We start from the raw sequence: 17960 nt of genomic DNA, 5'->3' as shown, positions 1-17960 counted from the left end.
AAGGAAGATTCCCGCTTCGTGTTTGTGTTATTCACGTATGTTTGGGTGTAGTATCGTTTTCCATTCGTAAACCCGCTTTCCACTCTCGACATCTATGCTCTCTTCCGAAGCGACCGAAGCCATCATTCCCGTAGATGACTTGTCTCGAAGTCGAAACGTCGAAATAAACCCTCCGCTGTTGCTGTTACCGAGGTTTCTTACTTTGTGTTCACCACGCCTTCGGCCCCATTGCCAGCATGCCAGTTATTTATATATATATATATATATTGCAAAGGGGTTTATTGGAAGGAAGACAGAGTCCGCTAGACAGGGATCAAGAGGCAAAACCGTCCAAGGTGAACCAGCCAGAGGATTCGACTCGAGCAGCGCGATCAGGCACCGGTGATGACAGCCGTTGATCCGTGGTACATGCTCATTCGGGGATTGACCGGTGGGTGAAGAGGGATTGGACGGCGAGAGCACTTGAAGCAATCTCCATTACAATTGCCCCCGGTGAAGCAGGAGCCATCCTGGCGACTTACGGCGATGAAACGACTGCGGGGTCGTAGTAGGGCTTCAAACGACTGACGTGGACGGTTTCGCTGCCACGACAGCGAAGGTCTGTAGAGGGCGTCAGTGGTTCTACTGTGTAGTTCACGGGAGAAGTACACTTGAGGACACGGTAGGGGCCGTGATATTTCGGAAGCAGTTTGGAGGATAGACCCGGTGTTGTAGCGGGGACCCACAGCCACACAAGGTCGCCAGCACGAAAGGAAGATAAGGCGTGGTCGTTGTCGTGAAGATGCTTCTGGCGACCCTGGTCATTTGTTGTCAGTGAGCGGGTGAGCTGGCGGCACTCTTCGGCTTGTCGAGTTAAGTCCGAAATGGGGTGGCACTCAGACAAATCGGGGCTGTACGGTAGTATTGTATCCATTGTGCAAGACGGCTCGCGCCCATAGAGGAGAAAAAAGGTGAAAAGCTAGTAGTGGTCTGTGCGGCGGTGTTGTAAGCAAACGTTACAAAAGGTAGCACCACATCCCAATTTGAATGATCACGAGCGGCGTACATGGTGAGCATGTCTCCGAGTGTGCGGTTGAATCTCTCGGTCAGGCCGTTCGTCTGTGGGTGGTATGCGGACGTAGTGCGGTGAACAATTCTGCACTGAGCGAGGAGGGATTCAACAACCTCAGAGAGGAATACACGCCCTCTGTCGCTGAGTAATTCGCGTGGGCACCATGCCGCAAGACAAGGGAACGCAAGACGACCCCAGAAACATCACGCGCCGTAGCGGCTGGCAGCGCTGCGGTTTCGGCGTAGCGGGTTAGGTAGTCGACCGCAACAATAATCCATCGGTTGCCGGAAGGAGTGCATGGCAAGGGGCCGTACAGGTCGATGCTGACACGATCGTAAGGACGATGGGGACATGACAAAGGCTGCAGAGGGCCGGCTGGTTGCGGTGCAGGCGTCTTGCGGCGCTGACAGTCAGTGCAAGCACGAATGTATTTGCGCACTAAGCTGTACATTCCACGCCAATAGTATCGTTGGCGGAGGCGGGTGTACGTTTTAAGAAGGCCAGCGGGAGCGGTTTGGGGATCAGCATGGTAAGCAGCGCGTACATCCGCACGTAAACTGCGCGGAATCACAAGAAGCCACTTCCGACCATCGGGCATATAATTGCGGCGATAGAGAAGGTGGTCATCCCGTATGGCGAAGTGGGCGGCTTGGCGTCGAAGAGCCCTGGGCCGCGTAGGAGTCGGTGTAGTGGAGAGAAACTCGATGATCTTCGCAATCCATGGATCACTGCGCTGCCGGGAAGCTATGTCGGTGAAGGTCAATGACGCTACGAGCTTATCGGTTCCCGCAAGACGTTCCGGGTTACCAGGCAGCGGAGAGCGAGACAGTGCATCCGCATCAGAGTGCTTGCGGCCGGATCTATAAACAACTCGAATATCATACTCCTGCAGGCGGAGCGCCCAACGAGCAAGGCGTCCCATAGGGTCTTTGAGGGACGACAGCCAGCACAGCGAGTGATGGTCGGTTACCACGTCAAAAGGGTGGCCGTAGAGATAGGGTCGAAATTTGGAAAGAGCCCAGACGATGGCAAGGCATTCTTTCTCGGTAACCGAATAGTTTTGTTCAGCTTTTGTAAGAGTCCGGCTAGCGTACGCGACGACGTACTCTTCGTAGTTAGGCTTGCGTTGATCGAGCACCGCACCGAGTCCTGCGCCGCTGGCATCAGTATGGACTTCAGTAGGGGCGTTCGGATCGTAGTGCCGCAGTATGGGTGGCGAAATCAACAGACGCCGCAAGGTTGTAAACGCTTGATCGCACTCCTTGGACCACGAGGACAGGCTATTGTCACCACCGAGGAGCTTGGTCAGTGGCGCAATGATAGACGCAAAATTTCGTACAAAGCGCCGAAAGTACGAGCACAGCCCAATGAAGCTGCGGAGCGGAGGGCTTTCATTGACGTCGGTTTGGGAAAGTCGGCGACAGCACGGAGCTTTTCGGGATCTGGTAGGATGCCATCCTTTGACACGACATGGCCGAGAATAGTCAATGTGCGAGCACCAAAGCGACACTTTTTAAGGTTCAGTTGGAGCCCTGTAGCAGTTAGGCGGTATACCGACAGAACAGCACGCGACGAAAGGGCACGCGACAGAAGAGCACCGCCATAACAGCACGGCGTCAAAAGAGCACGCGACAAAACAGCACGCGACAGAACAGCACAGCGTCAGAAGGGCACAGCGTCAAAAGCGCACACGACAGAAAAGCACACCGACAAAATAGCACAGCGACAAAAGCGCACACGACAAAATAGCACGGCGACAGAACAGCCCACGACAAAACAGCACACTGCAAGGGCACAGCCCTGAAACAGTTGGGTGCGGTGGCGTAGCTAGGTAGTCTGACGTAGTGCACTGGCGGGGCAGGCTCGGGCCGGGTGGCACGCATTTTCTCTGTCCCGGGCCGGGCTCGGGCTTGAACTAAAATTTTCGGGCCGTGCCAGCCCGAGCCGCCCTGGCCATCCCTGAGGCCCGGCAATCCTGTGCCGCAAATGATAAATTGTTGACAACAAAAATATTTTTGTTGATGTTTCAGGTTAAGTGAGAATAAAAAGAAGCGAAGTGTAAATTCATTACGGCGCTGTTAAAAGACATGATAAAAGGCGATTTCGCTTAGAAAGCCTTTACATCAATAAAAAAATATCTGGGAGCCTTCAGCACCATCAGCATAGTGGGAGAGAGTGGGCCAGAAAATGATGGCACTCTAACCACACAGTACAACACGATTGTCTTTTCCCTTTTCTTTTCAAACACACACAAACAAAACAAACGTGACCTGGACTTTGGACTATGTGCAGAGTTTGAAGGACCAATTTTTGAAGGAGAGCCCATGATTTCTTCCGGGAAGAATTTTTCAAACCCGTGAAAAGAGGCAAAAAAGAACAGAAGTGCCAATAAAATATTGCTGCCAACGTAACTAGAGGAAAATACTAAAATGAAGTGGTGAAACCGGACGCATCGTCAGCTCAAATTTCAGCAAGTAATGGAACAGCGAAAGCTGCAGTATCTGCTGAGGAATTTCAATATTGCGAAAAATTATCCCCTTGCTCCGAATCATTTAAAGTATCCTCGGTGTCTCTTTATTTCGAAGACTCGCAAACGAAGTGGCAATTGGAGTTCATGACTACTAAAAGAACAGTTTCTAAGTGAGGATATTGAAGTTGTACAAAGTTCGGTCCATGTTTAATGGAAATTTAAATCCACATTAGTCGTATTCTCTTTGTGCTTGCGCTTTTTAAGCTAACAGCAAACTTCTTCGAGTTCATGTTTATAGCCTGTCGGACTAGGGAGGGCATTTAACAAGTCTGGCGGGCTCGGGCTTAATTTATCAAATTCTGCCGGGCTCGGGTCTGGCTCGGGCCCACATTTTAGAAGCTTGCCGGTCCAGGGACGTGTCTCTATCGGGCAGGTTCGGGCCGGGCCTAGAAATTGCGGCCCGGGTAGTTCTCTAGTTAGGGCACAGCTCGGGCCCGGGACGGTCCAAAAGGACGTGCCCGGCCCGGCCCACGGGCCGTGCTTGGGCCGGGCAGCGCGCATTGTCTCGGGCTCGGGCGAGGCTTGGGCTTGAACAAAAACACTTTTTGGGCCGAGCCGGCCCGGGCAGACCCTGGATACCGGCAGTCGTGTGCCGCAAATTGAGAATGTTGACAACAAAAAATTCGGCTCATTGATCATTTGGGTGAAATGAAAACAAAAAAAGCGAAGTGCTGTCAGTCTGTCACCGTGGCGATGCTAAAAAAATTACAAAATGACGTATTGCACTCAGAAAGCCTTCAAGCTAACAAAAGAAAACGTATGGGCTTCATCAGCATAGTGGGAGAGAACGGGTCAGAAAACGAGAGCACTCTGGTAGTAGAGTACATGATCGTCTCTTTCCTCTGTTTATCAAACTAAAAAAAAAAGAAGAAATGTGACCTGGACATTGCACTTTGTGCAGACCATGACACCAAAGTTTAGCTAACGTACCCTTGTGTCTTTCTTAAAGCTTTTTATACACATAACTTTTTGCCCATAAAGCGACTTTTTGAGTAGAAAACTTTGTGAGCATGGGAGGAACTTAGGTTGGATAGACACCTGGTGGATAGACACAAGGGAAATTGTGGAAGCGGCCGAGATAGCGAGGTGGGGGGATCAATGCGTCAGCAGGCCGTCTGTGGCTTTATCGAAACACGAATTGGATTTCTTATCGTAGGCGGCACGTCACTGTTCTTCTTTTTTTCGCCTCCGTTTTTGATGTTTCCCTTTCTTTTTTCCCTCTCTTCGTGCTCCCAGACTTGTTTATAAGCGCTGGAGCGGCAATAAACTTTTTGTTGAAAGTCAGCGCTTGTCCCGTCTACTCCTCGTCCCGTGTTTTTGTTTAGCGCTTGTTTTCCGTGTGATGACAACGAACCTGTCAAATTAAATTGAGAGAAGTACGAGTTAAACTAGCTCTCGGCAGAGTGTACTGGCGTCAAAAACAAGTAGGAAAAGAGTTCTTTGGTAAAAGAATTGAATAAAATAACGAAACGTGGCATATCTGTCCAAGAAATGCATAAATAAAAATATCCACTTTTATCGGCATCATTTAAGCGATCCTCATTGTGCTTTAAGTTCGGAGACTGTCGCAAATGCAGCGCCTGTTTTACCAATATTTTCCGTAAAGATACATTTTTACGTCAAGATATTTATATTGTACAGATATAGGTCTAAGTATTGAACAAGTGTAAATTTAATGTACTACTTCTAAGCCTATTTTAGGCTAAAAAGACCAAAATTTGAGGGCTCATGTTTGGAGTCTGGCGGACTCGGGCTGAGCTTAAAAGACAGTGCGTGGGCTCGGGTTTCTTTTAATCAATGCTGTCGGGCTCGGGCCGGGCTCGGGCTTTTGTCTTAATGTTTTGTCGGGCTCGGGCCTGGCCCTGGCCGTGTCTCTATCAGGCGGGGTCGGGCCGGGCCTAGAAATTCCGGCCCCCGCACTGCTCTAGTCTTTGTCATCCAACGGTTGCTGCCCCCTCCCACTCGACCCGCGAATTACGCGGTCGTTTGAGGTACGCGTTCGCTCAATTTCTTTTTTTTTTTTTTCAACACTTGAGTTCACGGGTATGACAAGGGCACGCGCGCTGGCTCAAACAGCGCGGCCGTGTTGATTTTCTCACACCATAGGCCGGTCGCGGAAAAAATGGTCCCGGAACAAATGGTTCCGGAACAAATGTCCCCGGAACTCAAGGTCCGGGAACAAATAGTCGAGGAACAAATGGTCCAAACTTCAAAGTAGGAAAAGTGGTCCCACCACTACTGCACCTATGCATGAGCGCCTCTATGAGAGAAGGAGAGAGGGGGTCAGTGTATTTATATTTATATGTCTGTATTTGTGCACAATGTATTTTGAATATGTCCATATACAGGGTGATCAAAGTTAAGTCGACATTTATTTTTAAAATTAGATGATTAGATATGCGTGAAGACCACCGCTACAGTGAGGTTTGCACCAAGGGGGACACACAGTGACGTGGTAAATATAGATGTCCGTGGCTTAATTACTTTAAATTGTTAATTAACTCTTTAGAAACCGCAGTAAGCAGGCATGTTTGTATTGAAAATTTAGAGGCAATCGTGTTTCCACGAAGTCCCATTTGACAGAATTCTTTTAGCGCATTCGTACTCTTAGATGTCGAACCGTGAAGTTTAATTGCCGTTCGCATGACTACGCATGCAAGACAGCGAAGAGCAGCGCAAAGCTCCTCCCTTTTGTGACGCACCTGCTGTGTACGGTGTTTAGTTCGACAACGAGGAGGAGGCACAGGATAAAATGAAAACTGGCACCCTTTCAGTCTTGGCTGGCGTTATCGCAATCTGCAGTACTCAGAACCGCAACCGAAACAGGACAAAGGGGAGGAGCTTTGCGCCGGTCGTAACTGTATGGCATGCGTAATCATGCGAACGGTAATCAAACTTCGCAGTTCGATATCTCGGAGTACGGATGCTGTAGAAGAATTCTGCCGAATGAAACTACATGGAACTTCTCAATACAAACATGCCTGCTTACTGCAGCCAAAAAAAGTAATTATTCAATTTTAGTTAATTAAGCCACCGACATTAAAATTTAACACCTCATTCTGCGTCCCCCTGGACGCATAACCTCACTGTAGAGGTGGTGTTCACGTAAAATTAAACGCCTAATTTAAAAGAAACCTGTCGACTTAAATTTGATCACCCTGTATAATATATTTGCTAAGGCTGAATCTACTTTAGTTAAATGCTGCATACAAATTTGTCGTCGTACGTGTATGTTCTCCCGTGGTTCCTTTGCTTTGTTCTTCTGTTTATTAAAGCTTGTGAAGCGAATGCCACTTTGGCCTGTGCGGGGAGCCTATTTAGAGTGGCAGTATTATTTAAGTTATGTGAAGTATCGAAAATGTGAGTGGGCCGGTACTGCTGAATATCAGACAACATAGAGCTGTACGCTCGCCGATTTATCGCTATTTCAAAAAAAGAATTTTACACGATGAATGGTATATTTCGTTAGCTAAGCTGCGTTACGGCGCTCTTCACCTGAAAGTTACGGCGCTCTTCACCTGAAAGGCTTGGATATCTGCAGTTCGTATCAAGCGAAGCGGCGCTAATAAAGATTTTCGACCTTGATAATTTGGCAGCTTGCAGCTTAGATACTTTTGTTTTTCTCTACAAATATGCAATGTAGCTATTAATACGCATCGTTTCTTGTTGCAAGGTTTAGAAGACTGCTGCTAACATGATTTGTTAATTTTGCCGGTGTGTTGCGAGAGCGTAACATTTGCTAAGGGCAGCAGGTGAGCTCATTGAAACTGGTCCTCCACCATCAACAACAAACTTTACTGTTCGGAATTGAATTTGAGTACAAATATATGCAGTTCTTTTGCGCAAATAAGAAAACATGTTTTCGCTCGTCTTTATGATGGCTTTACTTCCCAGAAATTGCGATAACCAAAGACATTAACTTGTTATGGTTCAATGAAACGCCAACGATCGATGAGAGTTGATGCACCACGCCGCCAGACTTGCCATGAAGGAGCGGGCGGGGGGGAGTGTAGGTGGTTCGCTTCGGTAGAATATTTCTTTTGCTTGAGCTGGCCCTCGTTGCCCTCTTTAGAAGAAATTTGTCATGGTGCTGAATGTCGTGATAGCCACGTTGGACCAGCGGCCCAGCCGATGGTGCGCGATTTAGTCGTAATCAGCCGTGCATATGTCTTGGAACTCTGCCTGTCACCAACCTCTCGTACTCGCGGCGGTTCCTCGCGACAGGTGCGCCTTCCTAGAACACGGCCGGACTCAAAAACTGCCTTCCTGAGTGAGAAAGGAGCGTGGAGTCTGGCCGTGCCTAGTTGCGGTGACAAGGAAAACCTCGGATAGGGGTGGGAAGAACTAACGAAAATATATAATTAGCGGATATAAAAGTTTAATAGTTATGATAACGTAAATAGAAAAAATTGTAGTGCGGAATTTTTATAAATGCAAAATAAATAAATAAATAAATAAATAATACCAAAGAAATACAAAAGTAAAAAAATATTACAAACAACTAAAGAAATAAAACTGTATTTTCAAACATCTACAACAAAGAAGGAAGTGAAAACCCGGAAAATAACGGCGGAAACACAAATAAAAAATAACTAGAAACAGGCCAACTGTGTTACGCCATGCATTTGCATTTGCGCAAAAATGCATACTAAAATGAAGCGATGGCGTACTGACAGTTTTTGTTACAGAAGGCGATACACCACTTAAGCAAGATGCAACAAATTTAAACAAAGAGCCAACGTAACGTTTTGTGGAATCATTTTGCCCGATGAGGTACCCGGGACCATTTGTTCCGGGGCCATAAGATCGGGGACCATAAGTTTCATATAGGGACCATGAGTTTTTACGGCAAGCAAATCAGCGAAGGCATTTGGGCGGTGTTCACTACGATATAATGCATTCTTAATGATATTTGCTGAAAATAAAAGGCACTCTACCTTCACAAGGAAAGCAGCTTTACAAATATTCATTTGCCCCCCAAAATGCAGAAAATCTGATGAAAAGTTTTAAATAAACTGCGTTGTCACGATAAACTGAATTTTCAAACACTGTTGCCCCAAGTTTTTTCTCCAGACAAGCCTGCGATATTGTCGTGGAGGAAGAACAGACCTTTTTGAAAGCACGTGCACGCATTGTACGCCCCCGCGCACGCCCTGTAATACCCGTTTGTTGCTGTTGTGTCGGGGGGGGGGGGGGGAGAGGGAGGCCATTGTATAGTCCCGCGCAGGGATGGCACTGCCCCTTTGTTCCTCTTGGGTACAACAAAAGTCGAACCCCCCTTCGTTTTCACTGAGAAGAGGGCGCAGTCAAGGTTACAGGGATGGGGGCAAATGCTCACGTGTGTATTTGAGAGGAAGGATTGTGAACACGAGTGCAAATAGCGCTGTTGTTTTGAGAGGGGGATTCTTAGACTGGCAAAGGGCGTTCAGGTTGTTTCGTGGTCCACCCACCGCAATGTCCGTGCACCGAAATGTCCGCACCGAAACGTCCTGCACCGACATGTCCTCCTAGACCGAAATGTCCGGATACCAGCTGGAGGGCCCCCTTCCTGCTTGTTTTTCCAGTCATTTTCATCACTTTAATTATCGGGCACGACATTCCCTTGTTCGCCAGCTAAAGCAGCGGCTGTGTTGACTTTCTCGCGTCATTTCATTCGCGTTATTATTTTTTTTTTGTGAATTTCCTGACCCCCGATGGGGACACTAGGAGTTGTTGCGGCTGCACCGACGAAGCAGACGAGATTGAACTTTCCGGCTCATTATATCATGATTGCTTGTGCCATCACTAGATTATTACAACTTTGTTTGCGTGGGGACACTGGGACTCGTTGCGGCTGCACCGACGATGTAGGCTAGATTGAACTCTGCGGCCCAATATATCATTATTGATTGTGACATCACTCGTTTATTACAACTTTGTTTGCGTATTGCAAGGCGGTAACTACTCTCTGGCAACCCGCCAGCTATCGGCTCAAGCCGGCTGACCTCTCTGGTCAACGTCTTCGTCTACACTCCCATTTTCCAACCTCATCAGGTTTTTCCCCTCCAAAAGATGACGACCCACGCCAATGCAATGACGACCGTCACTGGCCCACGTGGTGCCCGGAACTCCTTCCTTGGAATTTGGGTTCGTCGACCGTTCCCCCGTGAGCCGAGGCACGCACGTGAAGTTGGCGAGTCTAAAGTGTCCTGTACAATAGCGTCTCAATTATTTCCCTGGGGCTCTTCGGCCGCCACCTACACCCCCTTCTCCCCCCCCCCCTCTCAACTGCGGCATTCCTGGCAGAAAAAAACTTACAGAGACTTTCGCAGGTACTACGAAAGCATACGCACACACTAAAGCAAAACAAGCTGACACATTTCATCTTTATAACAGCATGACTGGAAGCAGTTGGTACAATGAAGTTTTGAACGCCCAAGAATAGAAAGAACAAACTTACAAAAATTACTTAACCAAATAAAAAGTGTGCATCTTATAGATATCCTAAAATTAACAAAGACTGAAATAGAACATCCCGGAAAATAACTATGGAAACATGATTGAAATCGCGAAATTATAATTGCGCGTGTTTTTTTAAACAATGTCTTCTGCGAATATTTAATAAGGATCGCTCGTCGATCCCTTTTCATTGGTTGAACTTTCTTTTATTACACAGCTGTTGTCGCAGGTTGCTCAAAGCTTTGCTAAAAAAATAAAATACGACGATAAGTCGTTACAAAAAACCAGTAAAAAAAACACAATGATACTGTCACTGATTTGCTCTATAAATTAAGTCCCTAGAAAAAAAAAGAACAAAATTGACTTAAAGCTTTAAATATGTCGGCTCATATTCCACAAATAAATGTACATTTTTGGAAAGGCCGCATAACCATCCGCTGGCCTAAAATAACGCAGAATTGCGAGCAAGAACATCTCTAATAAATAGTTCAGAATGGCGTGCTTTCTCCATCGATTTATACTCCAAGCCACTCTAACATCTGAATAAATCAAATTTAAAGAAACGAATCGTAAGCACCCACTTTCTTCATTTAAGCCAGAGAAAGCTTGGTGTTTCAGCCGTCTTCCTCATTAAATGACTTTGATTATTTTTTGTGTCCTGGAGCCGTGTTTGCATGGAGCATTTGAAAGGCAGCAACTGAAACAAGGCATACATTTTTGTCATGTTAAGAAAAATGCATGCAACTATTCCGCAGAAGCCCAAAGAGCTAAGCCCTTCATAGTTAAAAATTTGTTTTGAAAGAAATAGATGAGCGACATGGATACCTACAGTGTACAACAAATTAGGAACACAAGATTGCTGTCGAAATACCAACTTTAAATGCAATAGGAGTGAATATAATACCACAAAACCTCGCTTTTGTCCATCCACGTAAAAGACGCTTCTCTAGATGTGTACGATTTAATTCAACGAAACGTCTTGACAGAATCCCCCTTCTACGAAACGCCGTTCGCTAAGAAAGGCATTATTTGGTGGCGGTTTATTTCGGCGCGTTAACTGATTGTAGGCTTACTTAAAGCCATTGCTACGCTTTTATGCACACGGTGGAAGGGTTTTGCCTTGAATATCAGCTGTGCAAGAATAATTTGCGTTGAATTGAATAACTACATTGCTTCCCGCAGTGTCTGCGTATATACTGTTCAGTTTGCAACCTGCTACACTGAATGCCATTTATGGTAGGTTGGAGCCAATGATCTGATTCTGTTTTATTCGCAATCGCGCTCCTGTACGTCAAGCCAATCATTGGTCGCGACTTCATCGTACTAGGTTATGTGTATTTGCTCTATGTTTTTTTAGGGGCTCGGGCTTTATGCATCTCCTGTCATTGTCGTCAATGTAGTCACGGTGCTAAAACACCGGAACACTCCTTTTCCAACGACTTGCGCTAGAAAGTGACATCACCACGGGAAAAAATGCGTACTAAAAGAACCCACCAGGACACTCGTTTTCCAACGCCTCACTCTAGAACGATTCCTGCTTTAAAGAAACGAGACTTTTTCAGCAAAGCTGTATACCTCTAGGCTCTACCCCCCAAAGGATACATCTCCGTGGGCAAAAACACCAAGGCACCAAGTTTACTGTTATACACTGCATGCTTTGCCCCTCCCCAGGTTTCACGTGAGTGGAGATGGTACGGGATTTTTTCTTCTTTCGCAAACACTGTTCGCTAATATGTTCAAAGTTTGTGTGGTGGTTGCTATAACTTCTTATCCTCGTATCTAGCGAATTTGTATTTTCCAATTTTTTACAAGGTACACACTCGAGGGAACATCGTATTGTTTATAGTGTAAATATTTCGACACTGTAGGTTTACGCAGTGTAAGCCATGCCATGTATTGAATCCTTGGTGCAAGTCAAGCTATGTTTAAAGATTTTTTGCCTAGGAACCCACCTAGGTATTTTAGAAAATAGGTAGGTAGCTGGGTTAACTGGTTTATTCAGAGGAAGGGTTGGAAGCCAGTAAACCCCGGCTACTCCATTTCGCTGAACTAAGGGCCATAGATCCAATTAAAGATATCACAAGTACCCGATATCGTCCACAAGGTTCCCGAGGTTTAGTTGGTCCTTCTGTGTTCGTATTCAGGAATGTTTGAAGGGATACCTGTTGAGTTAAAGAATGCATTGAAGGCACGGGCAACCTTATTTTTACGCCCAGCGTCAGTCAGGCCATATACCTAATAGTTTCTGGACCCACCATAATATGGTTAGCTACTGCTATTGTTTGTGGTACAGTTCACGTTTTAGCCTGGAGTATATTGGGCAGTCTAAAATAACACGCTAGAAACATCTTCCTTGTGCTCTCCGCATGCGCGGGATGGTGAATTTTCACAGTCATTTTCACAGCAGAACTGGATAGGCCGAGCTTTGTCCGTCAGTCTTACCAAAAAGCCTCGAAGCCTGAGAAATAACTGTGGTTCGGGAGGGAATGAAACCATAAACCAGAAACGCCATGAAACCGGAAAGCTAACACTGTGACTGTGCCACCCCAAAGGCCCAAGGGTGGCACGGTTGTAGCGGCGGCAGCGAACAACACAATAACAATAACTGGAAAGAAAAAAAATCCCGGGTCATCTTCACTAACGTGAAACCTGAGGTGGGGCGATGCATGCAGTGGAAAAGTGTATTCTTGGCGCCTTGGCGTTTTTCCAACGGAGATGAAACCACTGGGGGTAGAGGTATACAGCTTCTGCTGAAAAAGTTTCTTGTCTTTGAAGCACGAAGCTCTCTTGCGCGAGGCGTAAACTAGTGTACCGGTGTTTTTTTTTAATAATCGTTACGAAGCGCTCCAGCGCGAGGGGTAAACGAGTGTCCCGGTTTTTTTATTACGCGTTACGTTCTCGCGCGAGGCGTAAACGACTTTTCCTGTTTTTTAGCACCATGACTACGTGAGCCGACGATTACGACGACGAAGACAACGACAGGAGACGCCAACATCCCTACCCCTAAGGGGCCCCTGCCCGCGGTCGGTATCGAACCTGGGATCCTCGCGTTATGGATACTGACTGAGCATCGCATTCCGGGCGCACCGCATTTCCATTGGATTCGTAGCGCGGGCGTTGACTTTAGACTCGGCCGCCAGTTCTAGCGCGGGCGGCCCACTTTGGGAAAGATGTGGAAGCCTGCGGACGAAACGATCCGGGCCTGCAGAGACGTTTCAGCGGCAATTTCGGAAATAAATGTGAGATGCAACAGACTGGTCTCCGACGATGAGGGGGGGGGGGGGGGCGCTATCTCTGCTTTTTTTCTTGCAGTGCACGCTGCGCCATTTTTTAAACAAAAAAATGTGTAGGCAACGCCGAGTCGCATAAGGTGGAAGAGAGCTTCCACATATTGTGGCACCTCTACCTTCAATCGGAACTGCAAGGCTGGAAAATATTTGAAAAGAATCGAAAGAACTGTGATACGCAGAGACTTCAAATAATTTTTGTAAGGGGGCTCACGGCAATATCTTGTTATTATTATTATTTTTATTATTATTATACTCTGATATTAACCCCCAAAAATTGAAGGGCTACTTTAAAACGATTAGTGTAAGGGATCGTTTCTATGAACCTTGATGTTGAAAAGGAAACAAAAGCCATTTTGAGTTTCATATAGCCCAACCTTTCGTCGTTTCTTTTTGATTTTTTTTTTTGTTCTATACAAGAAAGAGCAGCGGAACGTGAAGAGAAACTCCTACAGAGCATCTTGCGCCCTCCATAATGTTTGTATACGCTTTAAAATCTAAACAATTGGCCAGTTAGGCATTCCATAAAATTCGTGCCCTTCTGTCGCTGTGCTGTTTTGACGCTGTGCTGTTTTGTTCGTGTGCTCTTCCGTCGCGTGCGCTTTTGACGCCGTGCTGTTTTGTCGCGTGCTGTTTTGTCGCGTGCCCTTTTGACGCCGTGCTGTTATGTCGGTGCTCTTCTGTCGCGTGCCCTTTCGTCGTGTGCTGTTTTGACAGCGCCCCCAGTTAGGCATGTCAATATTTGGTGCAGACGGGTCAGGTGAGTCTAGAAATCCGAAGAAAACACGACGACATCGTCTAGGTAACAGAGACATGTCCGCCATTTGAGACCACGCAAGATGTTATCCATCATTCTTTCGAACGTGGCGGGCGCGTTGCACAGGCCAAACGGCATTACATTAAACTCATATAGGCCGTCTGGCGTGACAAAAGCTGTTTTTGGTCGATCAGACTCAGCAACCGGGACCTGCCAATAACCGGAGCGCAAATCAAGGCTGGAGAAGTATTCAGCACCGTGCAAGCAATCGAGGGCGTCATCCATTCGAGGCAGGGGATAAACGTCTTTCCGGGTGATCTTGTTAAGGCGGCGATAGTCAACACAGAATCGGAGGGACCCATCTTTTTTCGTTACTAGGACCACAGGCGACGACCAGGGGCTTTGAGAAGGTCGGATGACGCCACGTCGGAGCATATCATCAACATGCTCACTAATCACGCCACGTTCCGATGCCGACACCCTATAGGGTCGCTGTCGCAACGGCATGTGGGTACCTGTGTCAATGTGATGAGCGACCGTGGATGTTCTGCCCAAAGGAGCTTGCTTGCAGTCAAAGGAAGACTGAAACTTCCTAAGAAGAGCCAGAAGGTCTTTGCGTTGCGGGGGGTCTAAATCGGAAGCGATGGACTTCTGGAAGATGTTGTCAGAGGTGGGCGTATCGGTGGGACCAATCGCGTTCAGCGAATGTAGCTGCTGTGAAGGTGCGTCGTCGGAAACGTCGAGGCTGAAGACGGATTCGACAGGTTCAATATTGCCGACAGTTTCCCCACGAAGCAAGCTGAAAGGGTATATATATATATATATATATATATATATATATATATATATATATATATATATATATATATATATATATATATATATATATATATATACACATGGGTATTTGCCCCCACCGGGAAATTGAAAACTCTACGCCTATGCGCCTATCCCTCACCCTCAAGGGCCACACCGTTTTGACACATGTGGGTCGTTCCGTTCGTACTTCATTGGACGTACCACAGAGCATACCCCCCAAAGCCGCACACACATCAGTCTCACCAATTCCGCGCCATATGCACCCTTCTTACAACGTGGGCCGAATACAAGCACGCGTTCGCTTCCTAGAGAAAGTATACCCGAACAACCCCGAAACCCGATACACTGGCATCGCAACCTACTCGCACTGAAGAGTCCATGCACTGGTTAACCTCAAATCTCAGGGCTCTATCCTGACATCCGCCACCATCGCCGATTCCGAAACCACTACCGCCAAAGAGGCACCCTAACCGCCACCACAGCCCCTACCGGATATGTAACCAATCTTACTGACTTCCAGCCATCTTTCCGGTACCTTATTACCGTATAGATTTCCCCTACTGCCCTCGAGCTTCTCCAGACAGTCAAGAGGCTGACCCACATCGGCTCACCTTGTCGTTGTAGCTCACTAACTGTCGGTGTCAAGCGACTGCCGGAATCAGGCGGCGCCGCGAGATAATAGACCCGAGTAAAGCCTTGTGTACCGTCGTCAGAGGGCAACGCTGAAGCTTCGAAAACCATACGTTTTAAATATACGTAACCGTTCCAACCTCAAGAATCGTTGGCGCTTGTCATACATACCCCCATTGTTTAGCGCAAACAAAACTGCAGGTACTCTTGAGGCGGGATTTGTGTATATAACCGGCAGCCCCCGCGTTCATTTAGTTAGGAACGCTCCTATGGTTGGGTTTTAAGATAGTAAGCGAAAAAAGCGGCCGCGAGAGAAACAAATGGCGCGTTTTAAATGGTGCAAAAAGGCTAGAGCCCCGCAAGTAAAAAGTGGCGTGTTCGAAATGACGAAGAAAGGCTCCACCCACGCAAGAAAAAAATGGTGCATTCCAAATGACGCAAAACATCTACATCGTAAGAAACTACAGCAAGCACGAAAAGAACAGAACGCCCACTGGTGCAGTTTCAGGAGAGGCGCGCGAGCACTGCGAAAGCGGGAAATTTGAATTATGCATTCATCAAGAGATGAGTGAGTCAGGGCCACGAGGAGCGCGATGGGTGGTAGCAGTGAGCGGATAACGGCGCCACCAACCATTATGGCGAATCACAGCACTGCACTTCCACAGCTTTCGCATTGAGTGAAATGGCTTTAATTTTTTTTTGTAAGGGACCAGTTCCAGTTTTGTGTATGACTCGGTTCTGGAAGGCTGGCCTTAGCCGATGTGGCCACGTTCATTTTGTAGTGATGCTCGCCTGCGATCCAATAAATGAGGTACAAGCTCTAGAGCAGTAGCTAGGACGATTTGTAAGGGACTCTGACATCCTTCCAGCAAGACTATGCCGGGGCCTCGTTCGTATTCTGGACACTGTCGCAGCTTTGAATCACAGTCGTTCCTCGTGTATTCTCTAGCTGACTTCAGCTTCTATACCGTGTTTCTAGGCATTACAAATTTTTGAAGAAAATATTCTGAAGTCACAAGAAAGAAAAACGAACTACATTCGCACTAGACTTATGCATTTGCGAGTAACAAAAATGGATTCCGATGATCCCCGCCTTGCTTCTGTTTCTTCTGCCCTCATGATCCACCCTCTTTAAATATCGCTTGTTCCGCCTTCTTCAATAAAATCAACTGAAATAAAGCACAATGAAATCCACCACAAGTTTCAAATATAAAACCTGCAAACAATATGTTGCCTGTTAACAAGCCCGAGTGTCTTTCGTAAGAATCGAAGGCTGAAAGGTATGGCATGGTTGATCACCGTGAGCTCAAAGCTGATTGCAGCTGTCGTTTTAGACCATTTATTTTGTGGTAAAGAACTATTCTTCTACGGAAAATAAGGAAACGGCTGTAGGCATAACGGCCGAAGATTCTGAGTGCGCGCAAGGAAAGCGAAAAAGAAGAGAGAAACGTTCGTTGTGAGCTCGTCGCTCCAGCAACGTCGATGCCACCTATCGCGACGCATTCCCATCTGTAGCTACTTACTTTATTAAACGGGCTCATGAACTGAAACCCTTCCCGTTGCACCGAGGTATAACGGGTAAATTAAATACATTGAAAATGGATGTTTGGATTTTAAATAAAAAAAATGTGAAAAGGTTATTAATAAGATAATTACGCAGAAAATGACTCACTACAGAAAAATGATAAATACAAAAGATCTAAAAGCTATTATCGCGTTATTTGCCGCTGACTTTGTTTCTGCGTTCCATCTGGTGGCAGACGTACTGTACCAATTGCACCTTCGGGAACAAAGCTCCGCAGTGGCCCGCAAGACCCGATCGGCGAAGACTTGGTGCCTCACACCAGCGAATGGAGAGCAACACCGGCCGTGACCAGCCCTACGGTCACTGCTCTCACTCAGTACCGTGATTCTGGAACTTTCTGCGGCAGAGAGGACGTTGACGTCGAGCATGTGCTTGAAGCGTATTGACGAGAGGCGGCTCTCATTCTGGCAACATAACATTTTGGCTGAAAGGCACCGCTGGCGTTTGGTAAGAGACTCACGAAGCTGATATCACAAGTTCATTCGTTTGTATAGAGAAAGTGAAAGATCTCGCAAAGTCCGCCAGCAGCCAGAGAGAGAGATGGACTAAACATATTTATTGTTTCCTAGTAAAGGGTTATAGGGTGGCCTCCTCATTCCAGGAGTCAATTGGCACGGGCTGCGTCTTTTGCCCTCTCCACCAACTTCCGCAGGACGTCGAGGGAAGAGCTGGCCAAGGCGCTCTCCCAAAGCTAATAAGTGCGGAAGGGATTTGGCGGGACGAGTGGGCTTCGTGTACAGCCGCCGACCATATAAAAAAGTGTCCCGGATTTCCCACAGAAGCTGCACAAACGGGGATACACGGTTGGGGCTATGTAGTGGTCTCTGCTCGGGAGGTGGCAGGTTCGAAACCCCCCGCCGGAC

The 17960-nt window shown here is 47.0% G+C and overlaps 1 protein-coding gene across 1 annotated transcript in view; it reads right to left on the bottom strand.

The window, feature by feature from the left end:
* Positions 1 to 17516, bottom strand: part of LOC144159746 (thromboxane-A synthase-like) — a 63976-nt gene extending 46460 nt beyond the window's left edge. The window contains exon 1 of the mRNA XM_077691443.1: positions 17418 to 17516. Coding sequence (XP_077547569.1) covers positions 17418 to 17516 — 99 coding nt within the window. The remainder of the gene's footprint in view (positions 1 to 17417) is intronic.
* Between the last annotated feature and the right edge of the window lie 444 nt (positions 17517 to 17960).

This window comes from Haemaphysalis longicornis, unplaced genomic scaffold (genome assembly GCF_048455015.1).
Source record: "Haemaphysalis longicornis isolate Haplotype H1 unplaced genomic scaffold, Haemaphysalis longicornis Haplotype H1 scaffold_10, whole genome shotgun sequence".
Lineage (NCBI taxonomy): Eukaryota > Metazoa > Arthropoda > Arachnida > Ixodida > Ixodidae > Haemaphysalis > Haemaphysalis longicornis.
The sequence above is the reverse complement of the archived record's forward strand: the minus strand, read 5'-3'. Positions and strand labels throughout refer to the sequence as shown.